The sequence below is a fragment of the Mustelus asterias genome, chromosome 20, assembly GCF_964213995.1.
Source record: "Mustelus asterias chromosome 20, sMusAst1.hap1.1, whole genome shotgun sequence".
Lineage (NCBI taxonomy): Eukaryota > Metazoa > Chordata > Chondrichthyes > Carcharhiniformes > Triakidae > Mustelus > Mustelus asterias.
In genome coordinates, this window is record NC_135820.1 from 48124294 (window position 1) to 48150414 (window position 26121).

Genomic DNA, 26121 nt, shown 5'->3' on the forward strand with positions numbered 1-26121 from the left:
ATTTAAATCGCCGTTGCGCCTGTTTTGGGCGCGAAGCAGCTCGCGGCCATTCCCGGGTTTCAGTAAAGTGACCATCTGCGCGGATGCGGGCGCGAATCACGTTAATGGCCTCACACCCGACTTTACCATGTTTTTGCGCCCAAAAATGGGTGCGATGCAATGGTAAAACAGGGCCCATCATGTACAAATGAACTCTCCAAAATATGATGTCAAATTAACACAGTTTTTCTTTATAATTTAGCCTATCCTTCCAGCTTTTTAAAATTAAATTTTCTTTTGGGCACTTGCTAAAAACACGACCATTTTCTTGCTTTTTCTTTCTTAATCAGTTTCCACCATACTCAAACATGAATCCCCATTTTGTTTCGGACCTCAGCTACAGAGTTGCTGAACCATGTGGGGCGGCATGGTGGCACAGTGGTTAGCACTGCTGTCTCACAGCGCCAGGGACTCGGGTTCAATTCCAGCCTAGGGTCACTGTCTGTGTGGAGTTTGCACGTTCTTCTCGTGTCTGCGTGGGTTTCCTCCAGGTGCTCCAGTTTCCTCCCACAGTCCAAAGATGTGCAGTTTAGGTGGATTGGCCATGATAAATTGCCCCTTAGTGTCCCAAGGTATGTAGGTTAGGGGGATTAGCAGGGTAAATATGTGGGGTTACGGGGATAGGGCCTGGGTAAGATGCTCATTCTGAGAGTTGGTGCAGATTTGATGGGTTGAGTGGCCTCCTTCTGCACTGTAGGGATCCTTGATGCTATGAACTTAGGGCAGTTGAAGGATCTGGGCATATTGGATTCAATGCTTAACATGTCCACTCACTGCACAGCAGCAGCTAATACGACAAATTCAGTATTCAACCATGTACCCATTTCAGGAAGTTACAGAACAAAGAATATCATGTTTGACTGCAAAGTGTACCAGTAGGAGTACATTTGGGTCTGTTATGTTAATGAGGCACAAGGGATAGTCCTCAAGGCAGTTTGGAGAAGAGTCATAAGGCTGCTTCTTAACATTGGACTATGTCGGGAGTAAAGACTGACAGAACTGACTTCTTAGCCTTGAAAAACAACCAGAAGTACAACTGCTTTTCGTTAGTGTGCAATATGAAAAAACTAATTTCAGAACGCTATTCACTGAATAATGATTGTTGGACAAGAGGACAAAGATTCAACCTGGTCGAAACAATATTTACGATTCAAGTCAAAAAAAATCTTAGAATCCCTTCAGTGCAGGAAGAGGCCATTCGGCCCGTTGAGTCCGCACTGAAAACAATCTCCTCCAGGCCCTGTTAATCTCCCTGACACTAAGGGGCAATCGAGCATGGCCAATCAACCTAACCCGCACATGTTTGGACTGGGGGAGGAAACCGGGGCACCCGGAGAAAAGCCACTCACACATGGGGAGAACATGCAAATTCCACACAGTCACCCGAGGCCATAATTGAACTCAGGTCCCTGGCCCTATGAGACAACAGTGCTAGCCATCGTGCCACCGTGCCACCCTATCTTCACAAAGATTGCTGAATAGATGGAGCAGGTTTCTGGGAAGCTCAAGTCTGCATTAAAGAAAATAAACCTCTTTAGTTCACTGTAGGCGGATGAGCAAGGATTGGCTAAGTGGTGGTCTTCATCAATGCCTGCTTTATGATCTGTTCCTGCGATATTAATACTGCACCTGTGGTTTTCTTTACTGGAGGCAAGGTTAGTCAGTGAGTGCAAGTCCCCAAAGCATAGAAAATTTTAAAACCTATTTCATCTTGAACCCATGTTGTGGATGGCAGCGAATCCACCAATTTGATTGGCTGCTCACATGGAAGGCAAGCTGGGACCAGCACGTTTTAGCTGCAGATCTGTCCTGAGTGAAACAAAGGCAATAAAAGGAGGCTTGTTGCCTGAACTTGCTAGTGGCAGCATGTTGTCTGTAGCCAGTTAACATAAAGGACTCATATTTCGTACACCGTAGGTGTGCCATCCAATCAATCTCTGTGGGAGCAGTGTAAATTCCATATCTGTTCATTTAGCAGCAATAAACCACTGCTGGCAATTTTAATCAGTGAGACAGTCCCGAGTCGACTTTGCCTCAAGGCAGTTTATTTATTGGAAGAAAGAAAGTGAATCGAGAGAGGGAGGTATATAATTTTTCAGAAAGGGAAAGGTTTAGAAATGATATTGGAAAGGAGTTATATTAGAGGCAAACTGGTACCAGCACGTTTAGCTGCAGATCTGTCCCGAGTGAAACAAAGGCAATAAAAGGGGGTTTGTTTCCCTATTGCTGTTGTTTTTCTCCATCAGCTTGGAGCGATAGAAACCAGAGATATTGGACTTTGACCATGTGAAGATGTGAAACTCGGTTCTCTTTTTGTAATTCTTTCATGGGATATGAACCTCACAGGCAAGGCCAGCATTTGTTGCCCATCGCTAATTGCCCTTCGGAAGGTAATGTGAGCTGTCTACTGCTACACTGCTGCAGTCCATCTGGTGGACGTACACCCACAGTGCTTTCCGCAAAGGAGTTCCAGAATTTTGACCTAGCGACCGTGAACCATATCACCTTTCCTTCAAAGTCAGGGATAGTGTGTGGTTTGGAGGGAAACCTTCATGTGGTGGTGTTCCCCTGTGTTTGTGCCCTTGTGCTGCGAGGTAGTAGAAATCTCAGTTTGGAAGGTACTGTCAAAGGTGGCTTAATCAATTGCTTCAGTGTATCTTGAAGATATACACATAGCTGCCACTGTGCACCGATGATGGAGTGAATTAATGTTTACGGTGGTGGTTGGGTACAGTGAAGTGCACTGCATTGTCTTGGATGGCGTTGGGCCTCTTCACTGTTGGAGCTCAGGCAGGCAACTGGGGAGTATTCCATCAGCTTCCTAATTTGTGCCTTGCAGATGGAGGACAGGCATTGGGGAATCAGGAAATGAGTCACTCACTATAGGATCCCCAGACTTTGAGCTACTATTGTAGCCACAGTATTTATATAGCTTGCCCAGTCCAATTTCTGGTCAATAGTGACCCCTAGGATGCTGATAGTGGGGCATTTAGTGATGGTGATGCCTTTGAATGTTATGAAGAGATGGTTAGATTCTGTCTTGTTGGAGATGGTTTTTGCCTGGCACTTGTGGGAGGGATTCTCATTTGTTTTGTTTGATCCTATGGACTGTTGCCAGAAAGGAATTTATTCCAACAATGGACTATGGAAAGGTATCTTCCAAAATAGTTAAATCCAGTTGCCTAATAAAATATGTTCCTTGAGCTGAGACTCAATTTAGTTTTATTAACTTTGTTTTTGTTGCTAGTTGATTTCAGAGGAGCATGACAACTCCAAACTAAACAAGAGCCTCACATGGAATTATGAAATTCCTAGTTTAATCCAGCAAAGCATTGGCAATGCTAGGATGGTATCAACAAAGAGTGTAACGATATGGATAGATCCATTGGATGCAACCCAGGAATACACAGGTGAGCCCTAATTGTCATTTCTTGACGCATGCAGTAGTAGCACTAGAATTACTGTGTCTTTTTACACGTTTAACATCACCCCTCAGCAGAATGAGAAGGGAAGTACTGTAGGGATTGACATCCTTGAAGGTGGATAAATCACCAGGACCGGATGGATTGTAGCCCAGGCTGTTAGAGAAAGCCGTGGTGGAAATAGCGGATGCTCTGCTGTTGTGCAATCATTTTGCAATCCTCACTGTATAGGGATAGTGTCCCTGAGGATTGGAAGTCTGAAAGAGCCAACTCCGTCTTCTTGAACCAATTGCCCCCCCCCCCCCCCCCCACCCCCCCACCCGCCCCATTCCCCAAAAATGAAATGGTGCCCCCTTGCTAGCGAGGGCAGTCCCACCAACCCCTCACCAAAGAGGGACATCCACGAGACACCCACCCCAGGGAAGAGTGGGGAGGTCACCCCCTTGCCGCAAGCCCGAGCCCACCCAAGCTCCAGGACCCATGAGGGATCTTTCCTCAGCCACCTGGCAGCAGCAGAGGGGCAAATGGCCACTGGACCTACTTCCTTGACCCCTCACTCTGGGCACAAGGCACCTATTAAGGCTGTCCGTACCAGGATATAAGGGGGCAGTGCACTGTTGGCAGTGCCCAGGCACGTGGCCTGAATGGGGAGGCCTGAGCGGCATGTCTGAGGGGGAAGGGGGAGCCTGAGTGGGAGGTCTGAGGGGGAAGGGACAGCCTGAGTGGGATGTTTGAGGGGGAAGGGGGAGCCTGAGTGGGAGGTCTGAGGGTGAAGGGGTGGCTTGAGTGGGGGGTCTGAAGGGAAAGGGGACCAGGGGGCAAGGGGGGGGGTCTGTAGGGGAGGGGAGCTGAGGGGGTTTGGGTCACCCTTATGCATGTGTGGTATGGGAGGGATTGACTTGTGATTTGAGTCATGGGAGGGGAGGATGTTCCTCTTTTCTGAGGGATTGGTGGTGCTCCCCTGGACCCTCGGGGTCCAGCACATCAGACCTCTGCTTATGATTAGCAACACCAAAGACTTCCCGGTGCCATTCCTTCCGGGGCGGGGCGGGGGGGGGGGGGGGGGGGGGCGCGGTGTTGCCGGTAGATGGGCCATCAAACTTGCTAATGCATTATTATTGGGTTACCGCCTGCTATAGTGGAACCCGATCGGGGTCGCCAGGACGAGTCGGGTGAATCCCGATTGCTTTGACGCCCATCGGGCATCCCGATCTTTGGCCGACATCCCATTCTGCAGGGCATCAGGATTCCCAGGGGTTGTCTGCCAAGGCTGGAGAATCCAGCCCATGGACTTAATGTCCAATTCAGTTTGCAATCAGATAGGGAAGGGACAGTGTCTAATCGCTCAATGGGTCCATCCAGTTAACAGATAGACCATACAGACCAGAAAGGTCCACGCTTTCGTGGATGCTTTGTTCAGAGTAAATTCATAGAATCAATGAATCCCTACAGTGCAGAAAGAGGCCCCTCGCCCAGCGAGTCTCCACCGACCACAATCCCACCCAGGCCCTATCCCCAAAACCCCATGTATTTACCCTAGCTAGTTCCCCTGACACTAAGGGGTAATTTTAGCATGGCCAATCCACCTGACCCACACATCTTTGGAGTGTGGGAGGAAACCGGAGCACCCGGAGGAAACCCACACAGACACGGGGAGAATGTGCAAACTCCACACAGACAGTCACCCAAGCCGGGAATCGAATCCGGGTCCCTGGCGCTGTGAGGCAGCAATGCTAACAACTATGCCACCCTACCACCTATTATCAACCAGGGGAGTGGTTGGGGCTATTGGAATTAGCCACCCGGTTTGAGAAGGGAAATGTGGCCAGAATTACTGGTCCTGGGTCGATATCCAATAAACTCTGTGTGCACATTAGATAAGAGCAGGATCAAGGGTCACTGTGAGGTCCAGACAGAGTAGTTTTCTAATACTTACATGAACAATAGAATAGCTGGACAAAATACTGAAGGGCGACCGATGACTATGGACCTAAGCCCTGGAGAATACATGAGCTTTAAGAAGGGGAGAGGAGAACATTGGTAACAGGTATAAATGGGAAGGATGCTAATCTCCATTTGGTGCAGCTTTTCACTGTCGGTCTCACATAGATATCAACTGAATTGGGGGGCGGGGGGAGGTGGGGGCAGCAATAAGCTGTTCAAATGTTCTCTCCTCAGAGAATTGCATTGCTTTATCCTGACTGAAATCTCTAAATGGTGTAGATGGAAGGGAATATTGCTTTACTTCTGCCTGATGAATTACATTTCCAAAAAATCCCCTTTTGTTTATATGTAAGACAAACCTACCAATATATTGCACATAGATTACTTCTTCACTTTCAGTTAATCAATAACACTGCTCTGTTAAGGCATACTTTCAGTTTCAGAGAGGACCAATGTAAAACAAGCACTCTGATTAGCAGATTAAACTGCTGCGAAATCATCAAATTGAGAGATGACTCGATGAAATAATGAGTGAATCCACTATTGGGATTTGATTCCTTTTAAGTGGAGCTAGTCAGTAGGGAGGTTATTTCCTTAAAATACATCTTAGTCAATTGAGCTGCATCTTACTTAACTACTTTGATTAATTAAAAACTGAAAGAATTAATTAATTATCACATTTGATCGCTGCGTAACCTCATTGTATAGGAGTCTTATGCTGTGACAAAGGAAGGACATAAATATTGGTACTGAATCAATAATAGTCTTTCATAGATATAGGGCTATTTTAGAACCGTGGTTTGAAAGCATAAGAACTTCCTTCCCCACAGAATAAGAAGTCCATTTTGGATGTGGCTTGTTTCTGTAAACACTCTGGATTTTGTCAACACTGCATGTGACAATGGCTGAAATTCTTCTGCTATTCACGCCAGCGGGATTCTCCGGTCCTGCCGGGAGCGCATTCCCACCTGTGGGTTTCCCACTGGCACAGGGTGACGTCAATGGGAATTGCCATTGGGAATGGAGAATCCCACTACTAGCAAACAATGTGCCACCTCCCGCCGGCGAGAAACACACGGCTGGGAGGCCGGAGAATCTTGCCCCACTGAAGCATATTCATTTCAGCATGGGTTTAAAAATAAACAAACATCCATGAACCAATCCTGAAAGCCTTCCTTTTAATAAGTTAAATTGGATTCAACCAATTGCTTTATGCTGGAAAACGACATTTAAAGTATAAAGTCATTGGTTTTTATTCTGGAGGGCTGTATTAAGTTACGCCGAGCACAAAATGACCCCTTTTCACATGAGCACAATTGCTTTTTAATTGATTCTTGGGATGTGTGTGTCGTTGGCAGGGCCAACATTCATCACCCATCTCTAATTGACCTGGATAAATTGGTGATGGATTACCTTCTTGAACCGCTGCAGTCCGTGTGGTGAAGGTGCTTCCCTAATGTTATTTCACAAACATATTCTTTAATTAATTCAACAAAACACGCAAAGGATATTCCCAGCTGGTTTGCATCAACAACTTAATAAAGCATACTGGAACTTCAGAAAGTCTGCATCATGATTTTTTTCTTGGCGAATTAATTTTATTTCGGAGAAACTTTGCTCGGAATCGTAATTTTGATGTATGTAGGAATTAATTAGACAAGGCGCCTCAATAAATTTCAATAATTTTATTTTTCAAGAAATTGCCATGCATTCAGACACTTGCATTATATATTCACCATCAATACTGTTATTTCTTGCTCAGCTAAAATGAAAGCCACATAAAAGCAAAATGAAATCACTGTTCAGTATCTTTCTTGTTTTATAGAGGATTTGAAACACTTCGTAACCACTATGGTGTGTGTGGCTGTCGATGGGAAGCCAGTTATTGGAGTCATACATAAACCTTTTTCAAAATACACAGGTAAGTTGTTGATATAAAAGTAATTCATGCCTCTGATCTAAAGAAAGTTGCAAACAGAAGTGCCACTTGATTTATTATGGATTAATTTGGGAACCTCCAGATCTTACAGTTCGGTAGTCACCTCTGGTTTTCTCCTCATAATTCTAATTTGGTCAGGTTGTTGGCCAAAGGCTGAGATGCAAACCGTCCCACATCAGAACCATTGGTTAAGTAAAAATGAGTGCTAAATTAAAGTAATTTACACTTCAGTATGACCAGAGAGACCATGGTTAATGAGTTGGCAGAGAGGGATCCTCTCTTCGTAATTCTGGCATTTGGAACAATTACAGTAAAATTGAGGAGGGGATGTGATTGAGAGATATCTCCTGCTTCCATTCTTCTTCATCCATTCCTCTTCACCCATCCTTCTTCACCCATTCCTCTTCGCCCATTCCTCTTCGCCCATTCTTCTTCACCTGTTCCTTTTCACCCATTCCTTTTCACCCTTTCCTCTTCGCCCATTCCTCTTCACCCTCCTGTAGGTGTATATGACGAATATCTTGAAATTTGATAAACCGTAAGAAAGTTCTGGAGCCCTGTTAAAGGAATTTTTTTTTGTCCAACAAGTAGTGATCTACTTAACGGCCAGTCTTACAGACCAACCCTTAAGCAGACTTCATTTCCTTTTGATCTTTCACTCTCCAAGCACACCCTTCCCCCCAATTACTATATGACAAGTTCCATGGCTAGTGTGCTGTGTCTGAAAGCCCGAGAGTATAAGGAGAGGCAGGTACCTCGGAACCCATTGAACTCTAAGAGAAACATCCTGGCCGGGTGTTGAATTCACGTGAAAATTGGAGTAAATCACGCTGTTTTTTTTCAGTGGGAGTTTCAGAAAGAATCTGCAGACTGCCTCAGCGTGAATCACACTGAAATTCAGTGGGTGAAGTCCATCCACGCAGAAGAGGCTGGCAGCATAGCACTGAACGGGCCACTGTGCATGCACTGACCTGTCAGCGCCGAGATCGGCACATATGCATTGCCGGCCTCCCGGTTGCTGTCCAGCTCGATCGCTGGCCAGCCCTGCGATTGCTGCAAAGCTGCCTGACCAACTCCCCCACAGCCTGATCATTGGCCCCCCCATGCATGCTGGGACCAACTTCAACCTCCCATTCCCCACCCCCCACCGACAGTGCGGAACCCCGCCCCGATTGCTAACTTCCCTCCCTCCCCCACTGATCCCAAATGCTGAGCAGTACCTGGACCCCCCCCCCACCCCCGGAGGCCCTGTTCCTATTAGGCCTACCCCCTTGGCACAGCCCCATGTCCAATGGAAAGTGCCAAAATGCCCTCTGGGCATCAGCACTTTGCCCCTTGGGCACTGCTGGGGGCCCACGCTGGCACTGCCAAGGAGCCAATGCCGAGGGGGCATCCCCCACCGCCTGATCCTCTGCGGGGCCCCAATTGCTCCTCCTTCACTCCAGCGGGGTTGGGCCGCTAGCTCCCTGACAGTGGAGAGCTACTATAAACCCCACTGAAGTGAAATACTCCTGGCTGGGGGGAGAGGCTAGCGGGCCAGGAGACTTCAGTCCCGGTCCTGCTAATTCTATTTAAATTGTATTTGATTTGATTTGATTTAATTTGATTTGATTTATTTTTGTCACGTGCATTAACATAGTGAAAAGTATTGTTTCTTGCGCGCTGTACAGACAAAGCATATAATTCATAGAGAAGGAAACGAGAGAGTGCAGAATGTAGTGTTACAGTCATAGCTAGGGTGTGGAGAAAGATCAACTTAATGCAAGGTAAGCCCATTCAAAAGCAGCAGGGAAGAACCTGTTCTTGAATCGGTTGGTACGTGACCTCAGACTTTTGTATCTTTTTCCTGACAGAAGAAGGTGAAAGAGAGAATGTCCGGGGTGCGTGGGGCCCTTAATTATACTGGCTGCTTTGCCAAGGCAGCGGGAAGTATGGGCAGAGTCAATGGATAGGAGGCTGGTTTGCGTGATGAATCGGGCTACATTCACGACCTTTTGTAGTTCCTTGCTGTCTTGGGCAGAGCAGGAGCCATACCAAGCTGTGATACAACCAGAAAGAATGCTTTCTATGGTGCATCTGTAAAAGTTGGTGAGAGTTGTAGCTGACATGCTAAATTTCCTTAGTCTTCTGAGAAAGTAGAGGCATTAGTGGGCTTTCTTAACTATAGTGTTGGCATGGAGGGACCAGGACAGGTTGTTGGTGATCTGGACACCTAAAAACTTGAAGTTCTCGACCCTTTCTACTTCATCCCCATTGATGTATACAGGGGCATGTTCTCCTTTATGCTTCCTGAAGTCGATGACAATCTCCTTCATTTTGTTGACATTGAGGGAGAGATTATTGTTGCCGCACCAGTTCACCAGATTCTCTATCTCATTCCTGTATTCTGTCTCGTCATTGTTTGAGATCCGACCCACTACGATGGTGTCATCAGCAAACTTGAAACTTTTAAATGGTGCTTTGCATTATTCATGTGGCTCCCTGGTGATTTCCGATGCAGATGTGGTGCTGCCGGAAATCCGGCACTGGGAGACGCTACTGGGGCAGGGCGCCCAATGCGGGCCCCGCGCATCGGGCACTGCTTGAATCTCCCGGCTCACAGTGCTAAAAAATTAGCGCAGTGGGATGGGAGAATCACCCCCCGATTTGTCCATGGCTACCAAAGAGGACCCAGCCCATATTCTAGTCAGCAGCATTTTATTGTATCGAAGACCAGGCCACAAATAGGAACCGATTTTAATTTGGAGAAGTTATTCTTTTCATGATTGAACCTAATTCTTTTGGTACATCAACATAGAACACTCCTATCCAAGGGTGGCATCGTGGCACCATGGTTAGCGTTGCTGCATTACAGTGCCAGGGACCCGGGTTCGATTCCAGCCTTGGGTGACTATCCATGTGGAGTTGGCACATTCTCCCATTGTGCGTGTGGGTTTCCTCCAAGTGCTCTGGCTTCCTCCCACAGTCCAAAGATGTGCAGGTTAAGTGGAATGGCCATGCTAAATTGCGCAAGATGTGAAGGTTAGGGGGATTAGTATGGGTAAATGCATGGGGTTACTGGGTTAGGACGGGGTTGGGCGTGGTGTCGGAGAGTGGGTGCAGGCCCGATGGGCAGAATGGTCTCCTTCTGCACTGTAGGAATTCTATGATTCTATCTGAGGAATCTTTACAAATATTGAGTAAAATTAACTGATTTATATAACAAAAGGACGATTTTAGCACCAAAGTTTATCCCCTTTAAATGAATTTGACTTAACAGAATGGTAACTTTTCAGCATTTTTTTAAATATTAGGCAGAGGAAGTTAGTTTGTCTCTTTAATTTCTGTTAACAGTACGTTTTGTATAAAAAGGCTTCCATGGGCCTGACGTTTGCATTTGGCATTACCTAATCTTGAATAAAAGACTTGCAAAAAAATGCTCCTCTCTGATGTAGAGACAGAAAGGACATTCATAATAGAACATAATCAATAGCAGCCTTGTGCAAGCTAAAAGCCCATGTCAAGATCATGGTTTATGAAGAGACCTTTATGTTTACAACATGCGTAGCATTTTGCTTGCTTGCAATGAAGGGCTAGGAATTAAGGCAAATGAAGTAGGAATGCACTAAATCAAGATATTTTTGTCGGGGTGGTAGAGGGTTGGTGTAGGGCTAAAAGAGGTTACAGAAATAAGGAAAGATGAAATAATTGTAAAGGCACAGAATAAATTTTTAAATTGGAGATGTTAGGGGACCAGCAGCGAAATACAGGTCAACTAGGAGAAACGTGTTAGGAATGGATTTATAGACACAAAGAACAAAGAAAATAGCAGCCAAGCCTGCACCGACCATGCTACCTGTCTGAACTAAAGCCCCCTACCATTCCGAGGACCATATCCCTCCATTACCATCCTATTCATGTATTTGTTCACGCGCCCCTTAAAAGTCACTGTCATATCCGCTTCCACTACCTCTCCTGACAGAGTTCCAGGCACCTACTACCCTCTGTGTAAAAAAACTTGCCTCTTACATCTCCTTTAAACCTTGCCCCTCGCACCTTAAACCTTTACCCACTAGTAATTGACTCTTCTACCCTGGGGAAAAGCTTCTGACTATCCACTCTGTCCATGCCCCTCATAATCTTGTAGACTTCTATCAAGTCGCCCCCTCAACCTCTGTCTTTCCAGTGAGAACAAACCAGGTTTCTCCAACCTCTCCTCATAGCTAATGCCCTCCATACCAGGCAACATCCTGGTAAATCTTTTCTGTACTCTCTCTAAAGCTACCACATCCTCTGGTAGTGTGGCGACCAGAATTGAACACTATATTCCAAGTGTGGCCCAACCAAGGTTCTATAAAGTTGCAACATTTCTTGCCAATTTTTAAACTCAATGCCTCCGCCAATGACGCCAAGTATGCCGTATGCCTTCTTGATTACCTTCTCCACCTGTGTTGCCACTTTCGATGACTTGTGTATCTGTGCACCCAGATCCCTCCACCTTCCACTGAAGTTATAAATTGTTGTTAATCATTTAATAGAAGTCACTGGGACTCCTATTTATTGACTACAGCTCAGCCTTCAACACCATTATTCCCATGAAACTCATCTCCAAACTCTGTGGCCTGGACCTTGGCACCTCCCTCTGCGACTGGATCCTGAACTTCCTAACTCTCAGACCACAGTCAGTAAGGATAGGCAACAACACCTCCTCCACGATCATCCTCAACACCGGTGCCCCACAAGGCTGTGTTCTCAGCCCCCTACTATACACCTTGTACACCTATGACTGTGCGGCCAAATTCCCCTCCAATTCGATTTTCAAGTTTGCTGACAACACCACCGTAGTGGATTGGATCACAGACAATGACGAGACAGAGTACAGAAATGAGATAGAGAATCTGGTGAACTGGTGCGGCAACAATAATCTCTCCCTCAATGTCAACAAAACAAAGGAGATTGTCATCGACTTCAGGAAGCATAAAGGAGAATGTGCCCCTGTCTACATCAATGTGGACGAAGTAGAAAGGCTCGAGAGTTTCAAGTTTTTAGGTGTCCAGATCACCAACAACCTGTCCTGGTACCCCCGTGCCAACACTATAGTTAAGAAAGCCCACTAATGCCTCTACTTTCTCAGAAGATTAAGGAAATTTGGCGTGTCAGCTACAACTCTCACCAACTTTTACAGATGCACTGTAGAAAGCATTCTTTCTGGTTGTATCACAGCTTGGTATGGTTCCTGCTCTGCCCAAGACCGCATGGAACTACAAAAGGTCGTGAATGTAGCCCAATCCATCATGCAAACCAGCCTCCCATCCACTGACTCCGTCTACACTTCCCGCTGCCTCGGCAAACCAGCCAGCATTATTAAGGACCCCAAGCACCCTGGACATTCTCTCTTTTACCTTTTTCCGTCGGGGAAAAAAATACAAAAGTCTGAGGTCACGTACCAGCCGATTCAAGAACAGGTTCTTCCCTGCTGCTGTCAGACTTTGAATGGACTTACCTTGCATTAAGTTGATCTTTCTCTACACCCTAGCTATGACTTTATCACTACATTCTGCACTCACTCGTTTCCTTCTCTATGAACGGTGTGTTTTGTCTTTATAGCGCGCAAGAAACAATACTTTTCACTGTATGTTAATACATGTGACAATAATAAATCAAATCTAAATCAAATCAAAGATATATAAATAGGTTACAGGGGGAACTGGGTGTTGGGGAGAATTGTACGTGGAGTTGAATCAAAGAAATAAAGGTAGTTTATGAAGAAGCAGAACTCTTGTCTTTTTTACCGAACTGCAACTGAGAGGCTCAAACAAAAGGTCACTAGCTTGGTGTGGTTTTCTTCAAAGGAATAGTTTGCCTCAGGAATGCACATGTACTTAAAAGCTTTCAAGAAGTATTGAATAGCGACTTCAAAAAAATCAAACTTATTGAGCAAGACCCATTACCTTCCACAAGCAACCGCTACACTCCTCTTTGTGGAATGCCTATGCGCATTTTCAGAGATTTAACAGGTGAAGAGGTAAAGTTTCAACTTGCTGACTGAATCTAACTGACTGCTGCAGATGGAGTTCCCATTACAGCAACTGTTCATTGTTACAGTGGGTTTCAGTAGAAATGAAAACCGGGAGATTGCCAGGGTAGCAGATCCACAACTCAGCCAGTTAAAATTATTTTAAACAACTTCAGTATGCACCACATTGCCTGCACATTAAAATATTGGAAAACCGTAATTAGGAGGTTCCTGATCTCAAACTTTGGCACCTTGAATTTCCTGAAGTATGTGCCTGAGCTGTGGCAGACCTACAGCACACAGCATTATTCTGATAAAGAAATTACAGGGAATTATGGAATTACATCCACCACAACATCCTACAACTCTTAGAGTCATAGAGGTTTTCGGCATGGAATCAGGCCTTTTGGCCCAACTTGTCCATGCCACCCGTTTTTAAAACCACTAAGCTAGTCCCAATTGCCCGCATCTGGCTCATATCCCTCTATACCCATCGTACCCATGCAACTGTCTAAATGTTTTTCAAAAGACAATATTGTACCCGCCTCTGCTACTACCTCTGGCAGCTTGTTCCAGACACTCACCACCCTCTGTGTGAAAAAACTGTCTCTGGACCCTTTTGTATCTCCCCCCGCTCACCTTAAACCGATGTCCTCTAGTTTTAGACTCCCTACCTTTGGGAAAGGATATTGACTATCTAGCTGATCTGTGCCCCTCACTAATTTATAGATCTCCATAAAATCACCCCTAAGTCTCCTACGCTCCAGAGAAAAAGTCCCAGTCTATCCAACCTCTTCTTATAACTCAAACCATCAATTCCTGGTAGCATCCTAGTAAATCTTTTCTGCACTCTTTCTAGTTTAATGATATCCTTTCTATAATAGGGTGACCAGAACAGTACACAGTATTCCAAGTGTGGCTTTACCAATGTCTTGTACAACTTAAACAAGTAGTCCCAACTCCTGTATTCAATGCTCTGACCAATGAAACCAAGCATGCCAAATATCTTCTTCACCACTGTGTCCACCTGTGACTCCACTTTCGAGGAGCTATGAACCTTTACCCCAAATCTCTTTGTTCTATCACTCTCCCCAACGCCCTACCATTAACTGAGCAAGTCCTGCCCTAGTTTGATCTACCAAAATGCATCATCCCGCATTTATCTTAATTAAACTCCATCTGCCATTCATCAGCCCACTGGCCCAATTGATGAATGTCCCATTGCAATCCTAGATAACCTTCTTCACTGTCCACTATGCCACCAATCTTGGTGTCATCTGCAAACTTACTAACCATGCCTCCTAAATTCTCATCCAAATCATTCATATAAATAACAAATAACAGTGGACCCAGCACCAATCCCTGAGGCACACTGCCAGTCACTGGCCTCCAGTTTGAAAAACAACCCTCTACAACCACCCACTGTCTTCTGTCATCAAACCAATTTTGTATCCGTTTGGCCACCTTACCCTGGATCCTGTGAGATTTAACCTTATGCAACAACGTACCTAGCGTAACCTTGTCAAAGGCCTTACTAAAGTCCATATAGACAACATCAATTGCACTGCCCTCATCTACCTTCTTGATTATCCCTTCAAAAAACTCAGTCAAATTTGTGAAACATGATTTTCCACTCACAAAGCCATGCTGATTGTCGCTAATCAGTCCTTGCCTCTCTAAATATCTCTCAGAACACATTCTAACAACTTACCCTCTATCTTTACCTTGTCAGAACAATAAAAATTTAATTACTGTGATCAATGGAGATTATTTTCTTACCAATAGTACATGAACCTATAAATTCAGCTATGTGGCATCTATTTTACAGATGTTAAACTGCCTCCTACTCCTCCAGAGTTGTGGGCAGAAAGTCGATGCATATTTATGACCATAAGTTTACCACCTATTCTATTAGTTATCTAGTTAATCTGGCATTAGGAACATACGTTAAGAACATTTAAAAGGAAATGTCCAATATCCCAGTGCATCACCCACCATGTACTGTCCTCAGTCAACAAAATGTCTGCTAACCTGTAGGAAAACACCCATTCTTACCTGAATGTGGATCTGGCAAGTGTAGTTCTCTTCCTATCCCATTATAAAGGGAATATGGATGGAAGGGGGCTCCTTTTCCCTACAAGCTATAAGGCCAGATCTCTTGATCCTAGCCCTGGCAGCCAGTCTCTCCTCTCACCTGTGGTCCAATCCCTTCCCCTGCCCCATTCCTCTAGCTTTACTTCCACTTTTCACCCGTATTGACTCATTGTCACTAAATGGATTACATAATTGCATTTGAATGATGAATTAACGATTGGCAGTTATTGAAGGAAAGACAGGCTCTCAAACCATTGTCATGTCATTAAAAAGGTAATTGCTATAAAAGTAACAGAGAGACTAATGGTATGTGCAAATCAGAGAGCAAGTTCATTGAGCATGCATGAGTTAAAGATGAAGTTGCTGAAAGGAATGAAATAGAAGTTCCTGGGTGAGATGCTCTGCCTCCCCTTAAGCTTCCCAAAAGCCACATCTCAAAGCTTTCTCTCCAACTGAATCGGCCAGTGTGAACTTTATGCACTGACATCGTAGATGCAGACTAAACTCATTATAAAAGTTTAGGGTTTGTAATTTGCCATGTAACTAACACTTTAACAATGGTATCAGTGTTAATCACTGCCTCACTGGCACTGAATGTTAATTTCTACAAGTGTGGACTATCATTCCTTTAACTTTTCATTATTGTTCGAGATTTTCAAAAACTTAAAAAATTTTAATCCTGCCTTTTTTTCAAATCTCTCCCTATCCAATCTGTCTTCCCCTTTATTTGTCTCACATTTGTGGCAGACTTGATATTGAATTGACAATTCTAACTGACACATCCTGGGTAGAATTTTTAGGATAGCGCTTTCCATCTTGAAAGTCGGTGTGTGCCCATGCGATGACCTGAAAATTGTACAAGCAAAGTAATAAAGGATTGTGAACGAAGCCCAGTCATTCACACAGGGCAGCCTCCCATCCATTGACTCTGTCTACACTTCCCGCTGCCATGGAAAAGAAGCCAGCATAATTAAGGGCCCACTTCCGTCAGGAAAAAGATACAAAAGTCTGAGGTCACGTACTAACCGACTCAAGAACAGCGTCTTCCCTGCTGCCATCAGACTCTTGAATGGACCTACCTTATATTAAGTTAATCTTTCTCTATACCCTAGCTCTGACTGTAACACTACATTCTGCACCCTTTCCTTTCCTTCTTTATGAACAGTGTGCATTGATTGTATATATAGCACGTAAGAAACAATACATTTCACTGTATACCAATACATGTGACAATAATAAATCAAAATTAATATTCCAGGCAATAGGGCAGATAATCGCTTCAATTGGCTTGTTAATGCTGGGCTGCTGATCTGCACCTGCCAACCAAATTACCGCATGAGCGCGGGATGATGTTAGGGTTCTCGTCTGATGTTGTCGCATGCTATTTTACACTCTTCCAGGTCGGGCACATCCAACCAGGACACGTAAAATTCTGACCCTTGTTTTAGACATTGCACTGCTTGTTAATGATTCTAAAGACCAAAACCCATTAGTGGGATATTTGTGAACCCATCTGGTTCACTAATGACCTTTGGGGAAGGAAATCTTACCTGGTCTGGCCTACATGTGGCTCCATATCCACAGCAATGTGGTTGACTCTCAACTGCCCTCCAAGGGCAACTAGAGATGGGCAATAAAGGGCGGCCTGCCAGCAATGCCCATGTCCCAGGAATGAATAAAAAAAACAAAAAGATCCCTCTGATGGGATCTTCTGGTCTCACTGAATGTGACCTGCCTGATTCCCTGGCAGCACAGCCAGTGAGCAATGCAAATGGCCATTGACTCCGATGGGACCAGAAGATCCTATGTTGGCCAATGGCGAGCCTCCTCCGCTGCCAGAATTGCTGGAAGACCGAAAAATTCCGGCCATAGTTTTTTTGCCCTCTTCACATATCGCAGATGTCCTGGAGAGGTGCTCAGCTGGTTGGGTGTTTGTTGGCAAGAACATGCCATGCAAGATCCCGTAGAAGGGTTGTGGGCAAATGCCAGTCTGATGACTGGCTTGTTTGTTTGCTGCTCACAGCAATATATCTAATTATTAATAGTTCTGTCTTTTTCATATTTCTAACAGTTTCTTTCTCAGCATCATTGTTGTTAATATTCTACTTCTTATGTTTGGTTAGCTGAAAGATCCTTTCGGAATAAATAAGTCCCAAAATTGGCAAAGCCAAGAACTGTGTCTCGATATTTGTACAAATTGAGGCACACAAAACGTGATGGATGGAAGGAAAAGTAGCGTCTTTAAATACACTAGACAGGCATAAAATGCAAAATATTAGCGTGCTTTTTGCATGTATGTATGGCAATTGACTGAACTGTCTGATGGATGTCAAAAACCCTGTTTGCTGGATAATTACAGACAAGAATAGTATGCTCCTCAAAGTGATGACAAGAGGCTGAAAGTGGTCTCCATGGAAACAGATGTAGCTGTTGAGTTGCCATAACCCCTGGTGTTCAAATTAGCTGTAATGGAAATGTATAATAGGCAAGCTGAACCTTGAACCATATATTTCTCTTGAAGAGATTATAAAAAATAAATTTCAATCTTATTGAACCACTAAGTTCCACACAGCAACCAAAATTACCATTCGCTCTGTGTATTAGTTTAAAGCTGCTGATTTTCCTTGTTGTAAGTCGTCCCCATTAAAGTGGATGGTTTCTTTTTATATATAGCACCGTGCATGACCTCAGGATGTTGATGAAGGACTCTTTGAAGTGTAGTTATTCTTGTAATACAGGAAACATGGCAGCCAATTTGTGCAAGAGTTAATGCCCACAAACAGCAGTGTGACAATGGCCAGGTAACCTTCTAGTGTAGTTGATTGAGGGACAAATATTGGTCAAGTCGACAGGGAGAACTCTCATGCTGTTCATCAAAATAACGGATAGGGAATCATTTGCCTCTACTCGAGAGAGCAGATGGGGCTTTAGTTTAATATCTCATCCAAAAGACGGCACCTCTGACAGTCCAGCACTCCCTCAGTACTGCACTGGAAGGTCACCCTAAATTTTTATACTTAACTGGGACATGAACCCAGAATCTGTTAGCTTGAGAGGCCAGAATATCTCTAACTGTGCAACCGTTGAAACAGTGGTCGAAACGCTTGTGAGAACAAGCTGGACTGGAATATGCTGCAAAAGCTGGTACAAGTAGTATTTATCCTTAATGTTATAGAAAGAAACATAGAAACATGGAAAAAACTACAGCACAAACAGGCCCTTCGGCCCCACAAGTTGTGCCGAACACATCCCTACCTTCTAGGCCTACCTCTAACCCTCCATCCTATTAAGTCCCATGTACTCATCCAGGAGTCTCTTAAAAGTCCCTATTGAGTTTGCCTCCACCACCACTGACGGCAGCTGATTCCACTCGCCCACCACCCTCTGTGTGAAAAACTTCCTCCTAACATTTCCCCTGTACCTATCCCCTAGTACCTTAAACCTGTGTCCTCTCGTAGCAGCCATTTCCACCCTGGGAAAAAGCCTCTGAGCGTCCACCCGATCTATGCCTCTCAACATCTTATATACCTCTATTAGGTCTCCTCTCACCCTACGTCTCTCCAAGAAGAAAAGACCGACCTCTCTCAGCCTATCCTCATAAGGCATGCCACTCAATCCAGGCAACATCCCTGTAAATCTCCTCTGCACCTTTCCAATCATTTCCACATCCTTCCTGTAATGAGGCGACCAGAACTGAGCACAGCACTCCAAGTGGGGTCCGACGAGGGTCCCACACAGCCGCATCATTATCCCCAGACTCCCAAACTCAATCCCTCAACCAATAAAGGCCAGCACACCATACGCCTTCCCAACCACCTCCTCCACCTGCGGGGCCGATCCTAGAGTCCCATGGACCCGGACCCCAAGGTCCCTCCAATCCTCCACAGCACCAAGAGTCCCCCCCCCAACATTGTACTCCTTCATCCCACTTGACCTGCCAAAATCGACCACCACGCATTCATCTGGGTTGATGAAGATGAAGCATTATTATAGGGCATACACCTCAACTCTTCCCTCACAGTTAAACTAAAATATTGCACATCTATATGGAAGGCCAGGTTTACGGATCTATCAATGTAATAACATCAAATTTTGCACAGGTATGGAAAAGGCAAGGGACTAAGTAGAGCCCCAACCTGTTTCAGTCCAAGGTCTTCTTTCCTCAGACAATGATTGTGAACATAAGCATGCTCTGTCAAACTCCTATTGCTATCTCTTTCACCTGCTCCCTCCACCCACCTACTCTCCGATAAAGAGAGAACACTTTGCATCAATGCCACAGGCAGCGATAGCTGCACCGTTTGATTTGAATGAATTGCGGACAGTAGATTGTTCGTTTGGTGAAAATATTGAAAATATTTATGCACTTATAATACACAACTCACTGGAACTGTCAATCTGTAAAAGAACTGTCCAGCTGTCAAGGAGCTGAACAGCTGTGAAGGAACTGGTAAAGGACTGTCCAGCTGTCAAGGAACCTTTCAGCTGTGAAGGAACAGCCCAGCTGTGAAGTGCAGGTTTACATTTTATGTAACATGGAAATTATATTTAAAGCACAAGAGTGAACGAGTAAGAGCAGAACTAACCCAATCCATTTGTAATTTCAACTTTAAGTTGTGAGTGTTAATAGATTAATGTCAGACATTTTATTTAAGTAATTGAAAATAGACCCAACAAATGAGTGCAGCGATCCGGGGACTGTTAGGTATTTTGGTGGTGTTTGGCAGTAGGAGAGGCAGAAACTATCTTTAACTGAGAATCAGCTCAGTTACAGTTCAATTTGGTAATTATTACTCACATATTAAACCCAGTTATTAAACTTGGGTTTCAAAGCATCATTTGAACTGAAAAATCATTTAAAAGGAATAAGCAATCCTGAGTTCCTCCCATTTAATAAACAACTCGGCCTAGATTTTTGTTCACAGGATGGATTCGTCAAGTTGGGATATTTCCTGGCTTGGCGAACCCAGCCTTCAAAAATAGCTGCTCACAGGTTGCATATTCGGCCGGGGGCAACCTGAAAAACAAGTCAGGGCAGATGGCCCTGGAACAAATATACAGTTTACTGGGTGCAGAGGTGGGCTGAGCATAAGGTCTGCCTCTTTGCTCTGGCACTGCTCTGCCACATACTCCATATGCCTCATCCATTCCCAGCCCCATAGCCCACATACCCTTTATGCCAACCCATTCTTCTACCCACTCCCCATGGCCCTATACCCCCTGTGCCAACAGTACCAACTCATGTCAATCCATGCCCTCAATCCACAATCCCTTAACCCCCCCCTCTTGCCAATTCGCCTAGTATCCTTGGAGAGCTCGTTCACAGGTTTGACACTTCTTGCGTAGCTTTAACAGCTTTGGCACTTCTGGATAACTCTGGCGTGTTTGATACTTTTAACTTTGGCAGCATTGACAAGTTTGATCCTTTCTGGATAGCTTTGACAGATTTAACAGCTGGACAGTTCTTTAACAATTCCTGACATCTGAACAATCCCAAACAGCTGGGCAGTTCCTAACAGTTCCTTCACAGCTGGACAGTCCCTTGACAGCTGGACAATTCTGTAACAGTTCCGTGACAGCTGAACAATCCTTTGACAGCTGGGCAGTTCCTTCACAGCTGGACAGTTCCTTCATAGCTGAAACGCCCCTTGACAACTGGACAGTCCTTTACCAGTTCCTTCACAGCTGGGCAGTTCCTTCACAGCTGGGCAGTTCCTTCACAGCTGGACAGTTCCTTCACAGCTGGGCAGTTCCTTCACAGCTGGGCAGTTCCTTCACAGCTGGACAGTTCCTTCATAGCTGAAACGCCCCTTGACAGCTGGACAGTCCTTTACCAGTTCCTTCACAGCTGGACAGTTCCTTCACAGCTGTGTAGCTCCTTGACAGCTGAACAGTTCTTTTGCAGATTGACGGTTCCAGTGAGTTTGTGCATTATAAAGTGCTTAATTGTGTTACACTTAACAATCCCAAAGGGTGCCTTACTGCTCCCAAAATGGTGCCTTACCACTCCCAACGGTGTCCCAGGATACTATCAAATGGTGTACCTTACCTCTCCAAAGGGATCTGGCTATCCATAAGAATCCACCAGGTTGAGACCTCCTCTTGTCCTAATCTGCACACTTAGGATACCACACTCTTGTTCTTGCAAAATTAACTTCAGTGGAGGCATCTGGTGATTTAAGTGACCAGTTGCCTACACTAATCACATATGGGTGAACACAGGCCCGACTGCAGTCCTGTGCCTGCAGTGTTGGGAAATGTCAGTTTCAGGGGCGGGACTTGGAATTTTCAGCCGTTTCTGGAATATGCGCAAGAACTCAGAGGCTCTCCGTTGTGGCAAAAATCCAGGTCCTAGTCCCAGGTCTATAAAGATCTATTGAAACAGGAGTTAATTTTTTTCTCCTTTGCCAAATAGAAGCGCATTAATTTAATAACACTTACCTGCTTATTAAAGATTCTCAATGGGTGACTATAAAGGAATGGAATACAAATACAGATTTATTGATCATGATGAACTCGGGAACAGAGCACATGTTTAATTTTGAATATTACTGAAAAAAGAGACGTTGCTGATACTTTTTGTCTCTCGTCTTGCACTCAAGAAAGGGTTGGTAAGTCAACTCTGATTGGGTGAGGCATTGTCATGGAGTAAGCAAGTGGGAAGAAAAGGCTCCCCAAAGTCCTGATGTCAGGCCTGAAAATATTCCTTTTGTTTGTGCAAAGAATTGGTTCCTGTGAATGAATACATGTCATTTCTAGCAAGCGTAAATGAACTATGATTTGACTTGAGCTTGAGTTATTTTAAACTGATCGTTAGCATAGCTATTAGCACTCTCAGGATTGCCCAGCAAGTGCTGCCCATTCGCGGAATCACACCTAATAGCAGACATTTTGCCTAGGCTTTTGCAATTGTGAGCTTGGTTGCGTACAACCTGTACTTTGCTTATTTCAGACAACAGAAGGGACATGCTGCTTGATTCGATCAATCGCTATGCTGTACAGCCTACATTCCCAGCATCATAGCAGCACTGAATTCATGCATCACGATGCTCAATTGTGTGGTTAGCAGAACGCTGTTTTAGACTGATGACAACATCCACTGCATAATAGCAGTGTGCAACAGCTCACTAAATCTGTTGTTCATATTTGCTTTGAGTTGCTTTGCCTTCTAATGTTCAATTTTATTTAATTTTCAATCACCACAACACGTGAATAATTGAGATAACCCTCCAGTGACCCTTATTTTTTAAATAGTCGTTTGGCAGTACAGCAATTGAGTATTGCTGCTGAAAGAGACAGCCTATTGATGCTTCTTGTCTTGCACTCATCAGGAAAGCTAGCAAGATAAAACAACAGTAAACAGAACAATAATTTGCAATGCATCAGAAGAGAGTACTTACTAGTTGGCAATGGACTCTGATTGGTAAAGGTGTGGCCACAGCAAACGCAGCAGCAAACTGTTAACTGCCAAGTTTTTGTTTAAATTAAAATCAGACAGATCGTTGACTCTATTTGGACAAGGCCAGTTTCCATTGGGAATGAACCTGGGGATGGCTGTTCGCCAAGCTTTTGTTTAGTTGGAAAAAGCATAATGCATGGATCATAGAATCCCTACAGTGCAGAAGGAGATCTTTTGGCCCATCGAGTCTCTACTGACCACAATCCCACCCAGGCCCTATTCCCATAACCCCACACATTTGCCCTGCTAATCCCCCTGACATTAGGGTCAATTTAGCATGGCCAGTCAACCTAGCCCACACATCTTTGGACTGTGGGAGGAAACCCACGCAGACACAGGGAGAAAGTGCGAACTCCACACAGACAGTGACCCAAGGCCGGAATTGAATCTGGGAACCTGGTGCTCTGAGGCAGCAGTGCTAACCACTGTGCCAGGATATATTCCTCCTGTCTGCAAAGGTCAAAGCCCCGTGTGTGAATAAATGCAGTTACTAGCATCCATAGGTGAGCCGCACTGCAAGCCTGACTGATAACCTTAAATCAGTTTCAGTGCTATTCTTGGCACAATCAGAATTGTTTAGCAAGTACTGTCCAATCTTTCATTCATAAAAGTGGAAATTACATAACTGAACCCAAAATGCTTATGCAGAGTTGGTGAAAAGATAACTTCACCAAAATTACTATTATGAATAACTATAAATTATTTGATGTTAAAGTATTGGCCTTAAATATAGATTTAAGATAGGGGACTCTAAAACTAGAGGGCATAGGTTTAAGGTGAGAGGGGAGAGATATAAAAGTTTCCAGAGGGGCAATTTTTTCACACAGTGGGTGGTAAGTGTCTGGAACAAGCTGCCAGAGGTAGTAGTAGAGGCGGGAACAATTTTGTCTTTTAAAAAGCGTTTAGACAGTTATGTGGGTAAGATGGGTATAGAGGGATATGGGCCAAACGCAGGCAATTGGGACTAGCTTAGGGGTTTAAAAAAAGGGGTGGCATGGACAAGTTGGGCTGAAGGGCCTGTTTTCATGCTGTAATCCTCTATGACTCTGTGACTCTAAATGAACTTAACAGGTATTGCCTCTGGCATTACAGAAAGCACTGTGACCTTCGGCTGTGCTGCTTCTGATATGGCACTGCATTTGCTGCAGTCTATTCAAATTAGAAATGCAGGACCTTTTGGAGAAGGCAGTGCCAGATTTTTGTGTGAAATGTCAGCAGTTGCAGCATCCACCACCCATCTCGCTGTACGTATTTTTTTACCAGTTAACAGCCAACCAAGTACTCAGAGGGTTTAAATAATAATCTGAGGTTTGAGATACGGCTTTGCTTTTCAATGATTTGCTCAACCATTGTAGATGCCGGTGTTCTATTCCAGAAAGCCAGTTAGAAAAGGATATTATGATGATTATGATGATACTGTGCTATTTATACATTTTGGGGGCAATTCACATAAAAACTGGAGTAAATCATGCTGGTTTTTCAGCGGGAGTTTCAAAATAAATCTCCCACTCTCCCTATCGTAAATCTGTCCAAAAAAGCTGTGGGCGGGGCCTATTCCTGCTGGAGAGGCTGGCAGCATAGCGCTGAGCGGGTCACTGCGCATGCGCCAATCTGTCAGCACCGAGATCAATGCATGCGCAGTGACCCCCATCTGCTGGCCTCCCAATTGTTAGCCAGCTCAATTGCTGGCCAGCCCCATGGCCCCTGCAATGTTGCCCCTCCATCATCCCACAGCCCGATCGCTGGCCCCCAAACATTCCTGGGCCAGCCTCGACCGCCCCCAGCTGCCTTGATGTTCCCTCACCACCTCCGCAGCCCCAATCTCCTGACCCCACCACCAGCCCGCAACTCCACCCCCCCACCGCCGCCCCCCCCTCCCCGCAGGCTAACCCATATCCCAATAGCCAGCATCAATCACTGGCCTCCCTCCCTCTGTCACTCAGCCCAAATGCAGAGTGGCAGCGGGAGCCCCACCGCCACCAATCGCCCCCAAAAGTTCTGCCCCATGAGGCCCTGCCCCTTTGACACTGCCTGATGCCCAGTGGGTGTCCCCTGGGAATTGGCACTTTGCCTCGGGCAGCGCCAGAGGGCCCAGGCTGGCACTGCCAAGATGGCACTGCCCAAGGTGCACCCCACCAGTGCCCGAACCTCTGGGGCGGCCTTGATTGCCCCCCCCCTTCAATCTAGTGCGGTTGGGCCAATAACTCCCCATTTGTGGGGAGCTGTACTAAATCCCTGCTGGAGTAAACTACTTCTGGCGGGGGTGGGCAGAGACTGGAGATTTCAGTCCTGGGCCCGCTAATGATATTTAAATTGCATTCCAATTAGAATTTACATAATGTATGCAGCCCCACGCTAATTTCCGGCACGGAGCTGACGGTGCTGGAAATCTGGCTGCTGGAGGTGTGCGGAGGCCGTGGCACCCAGCAGGGAGTCCGCGGAATGGCCTCCTCTACAGTATCCCAGCCTGCTGCACTGCAAAAGCAGAGCCCTGGGATGGAAGAATTGCCCGCTTTATGTTCCTGTAGAATGTTTTCAAGTTCAGTGTTTTTTCTACAGGGAATCAGTATGTGTGGAGGAATGCACCTCAGATGTTGAGAAAGCAGGATAGTTATTCACTTTAGCCATGTAGTATTGATTAATTTATAACTAATGGACTTTTGTCTATAAATGGAGATTTCCCCTGGGTCTTTTTTTTGATCAAAGGAATGGAAGGTGAGTTTGGGTATACCGGGTCATGTGGTAATGGTTATTGGGAGGGGCTAGATATTAGCAATGAAACAGCTTTCAGTTTTCTAGCTGGGGTCTGAAAACAGATCTGCAAGCTGCTTGCTCTCTCTCTATCCACAAAATCTCTCTGGAAGCTTCACAGCTGTTGCCACAATGTAAAGCAAGTCTACCTGGGCTTGTTACCTATATTTAAAGTGACATTTAAGCCTATGGGAAGCATGTTGCTTATTTGGAACTGAAATAGTGATAAGTTAAAAATGAGAGTTGTTTCTTTTCATGTTTAAAGTTTGTTCAATGGTTAAGAGTTAAACGGCATCATTTTGTTAGACTTATGATTAAACTGCGTTCTGAATAGAGTTTGTTTTGATAAAAGATTTCTAATTTGTTAATGAAATTACTCCTAGAATGAAGTATCCTTTCCTCACATTTGTCAAAATAGAAATATTGTTGGGGTCTAGCCTGGTTCCATAATATACCTTGGGGTTCTGGTCTGGGAACT

The 26121-nt window shown here is 45.0% G+C and overlaps 1 protein-coding gene across 1 annotated transcript in view; it reads left to right on the forward strand.

The window, feature by feature from the left end:
* Positions 1-26121, forward strand: part of LOC144508505 (Golgi-resident adenosine 3',5'-bisphosphate 3'-phosphatase-like) — a 47946-nt gene that overhangs the window by 9352 nt on the left and 12473 nt on the right. The window contains exons 2-3 of the mRNA XM_078236484.1: positions 3287-3449; positions 7231-7326. Of these exons, the coding sequence (XP_078092610.1) occupies positions 3287-3449; positions 7231-7326 (259 nt within the window). The remainder of the gene's footprint in view (positions 1-3286; positions 3450-7230; positions 7327-26121) is intronic.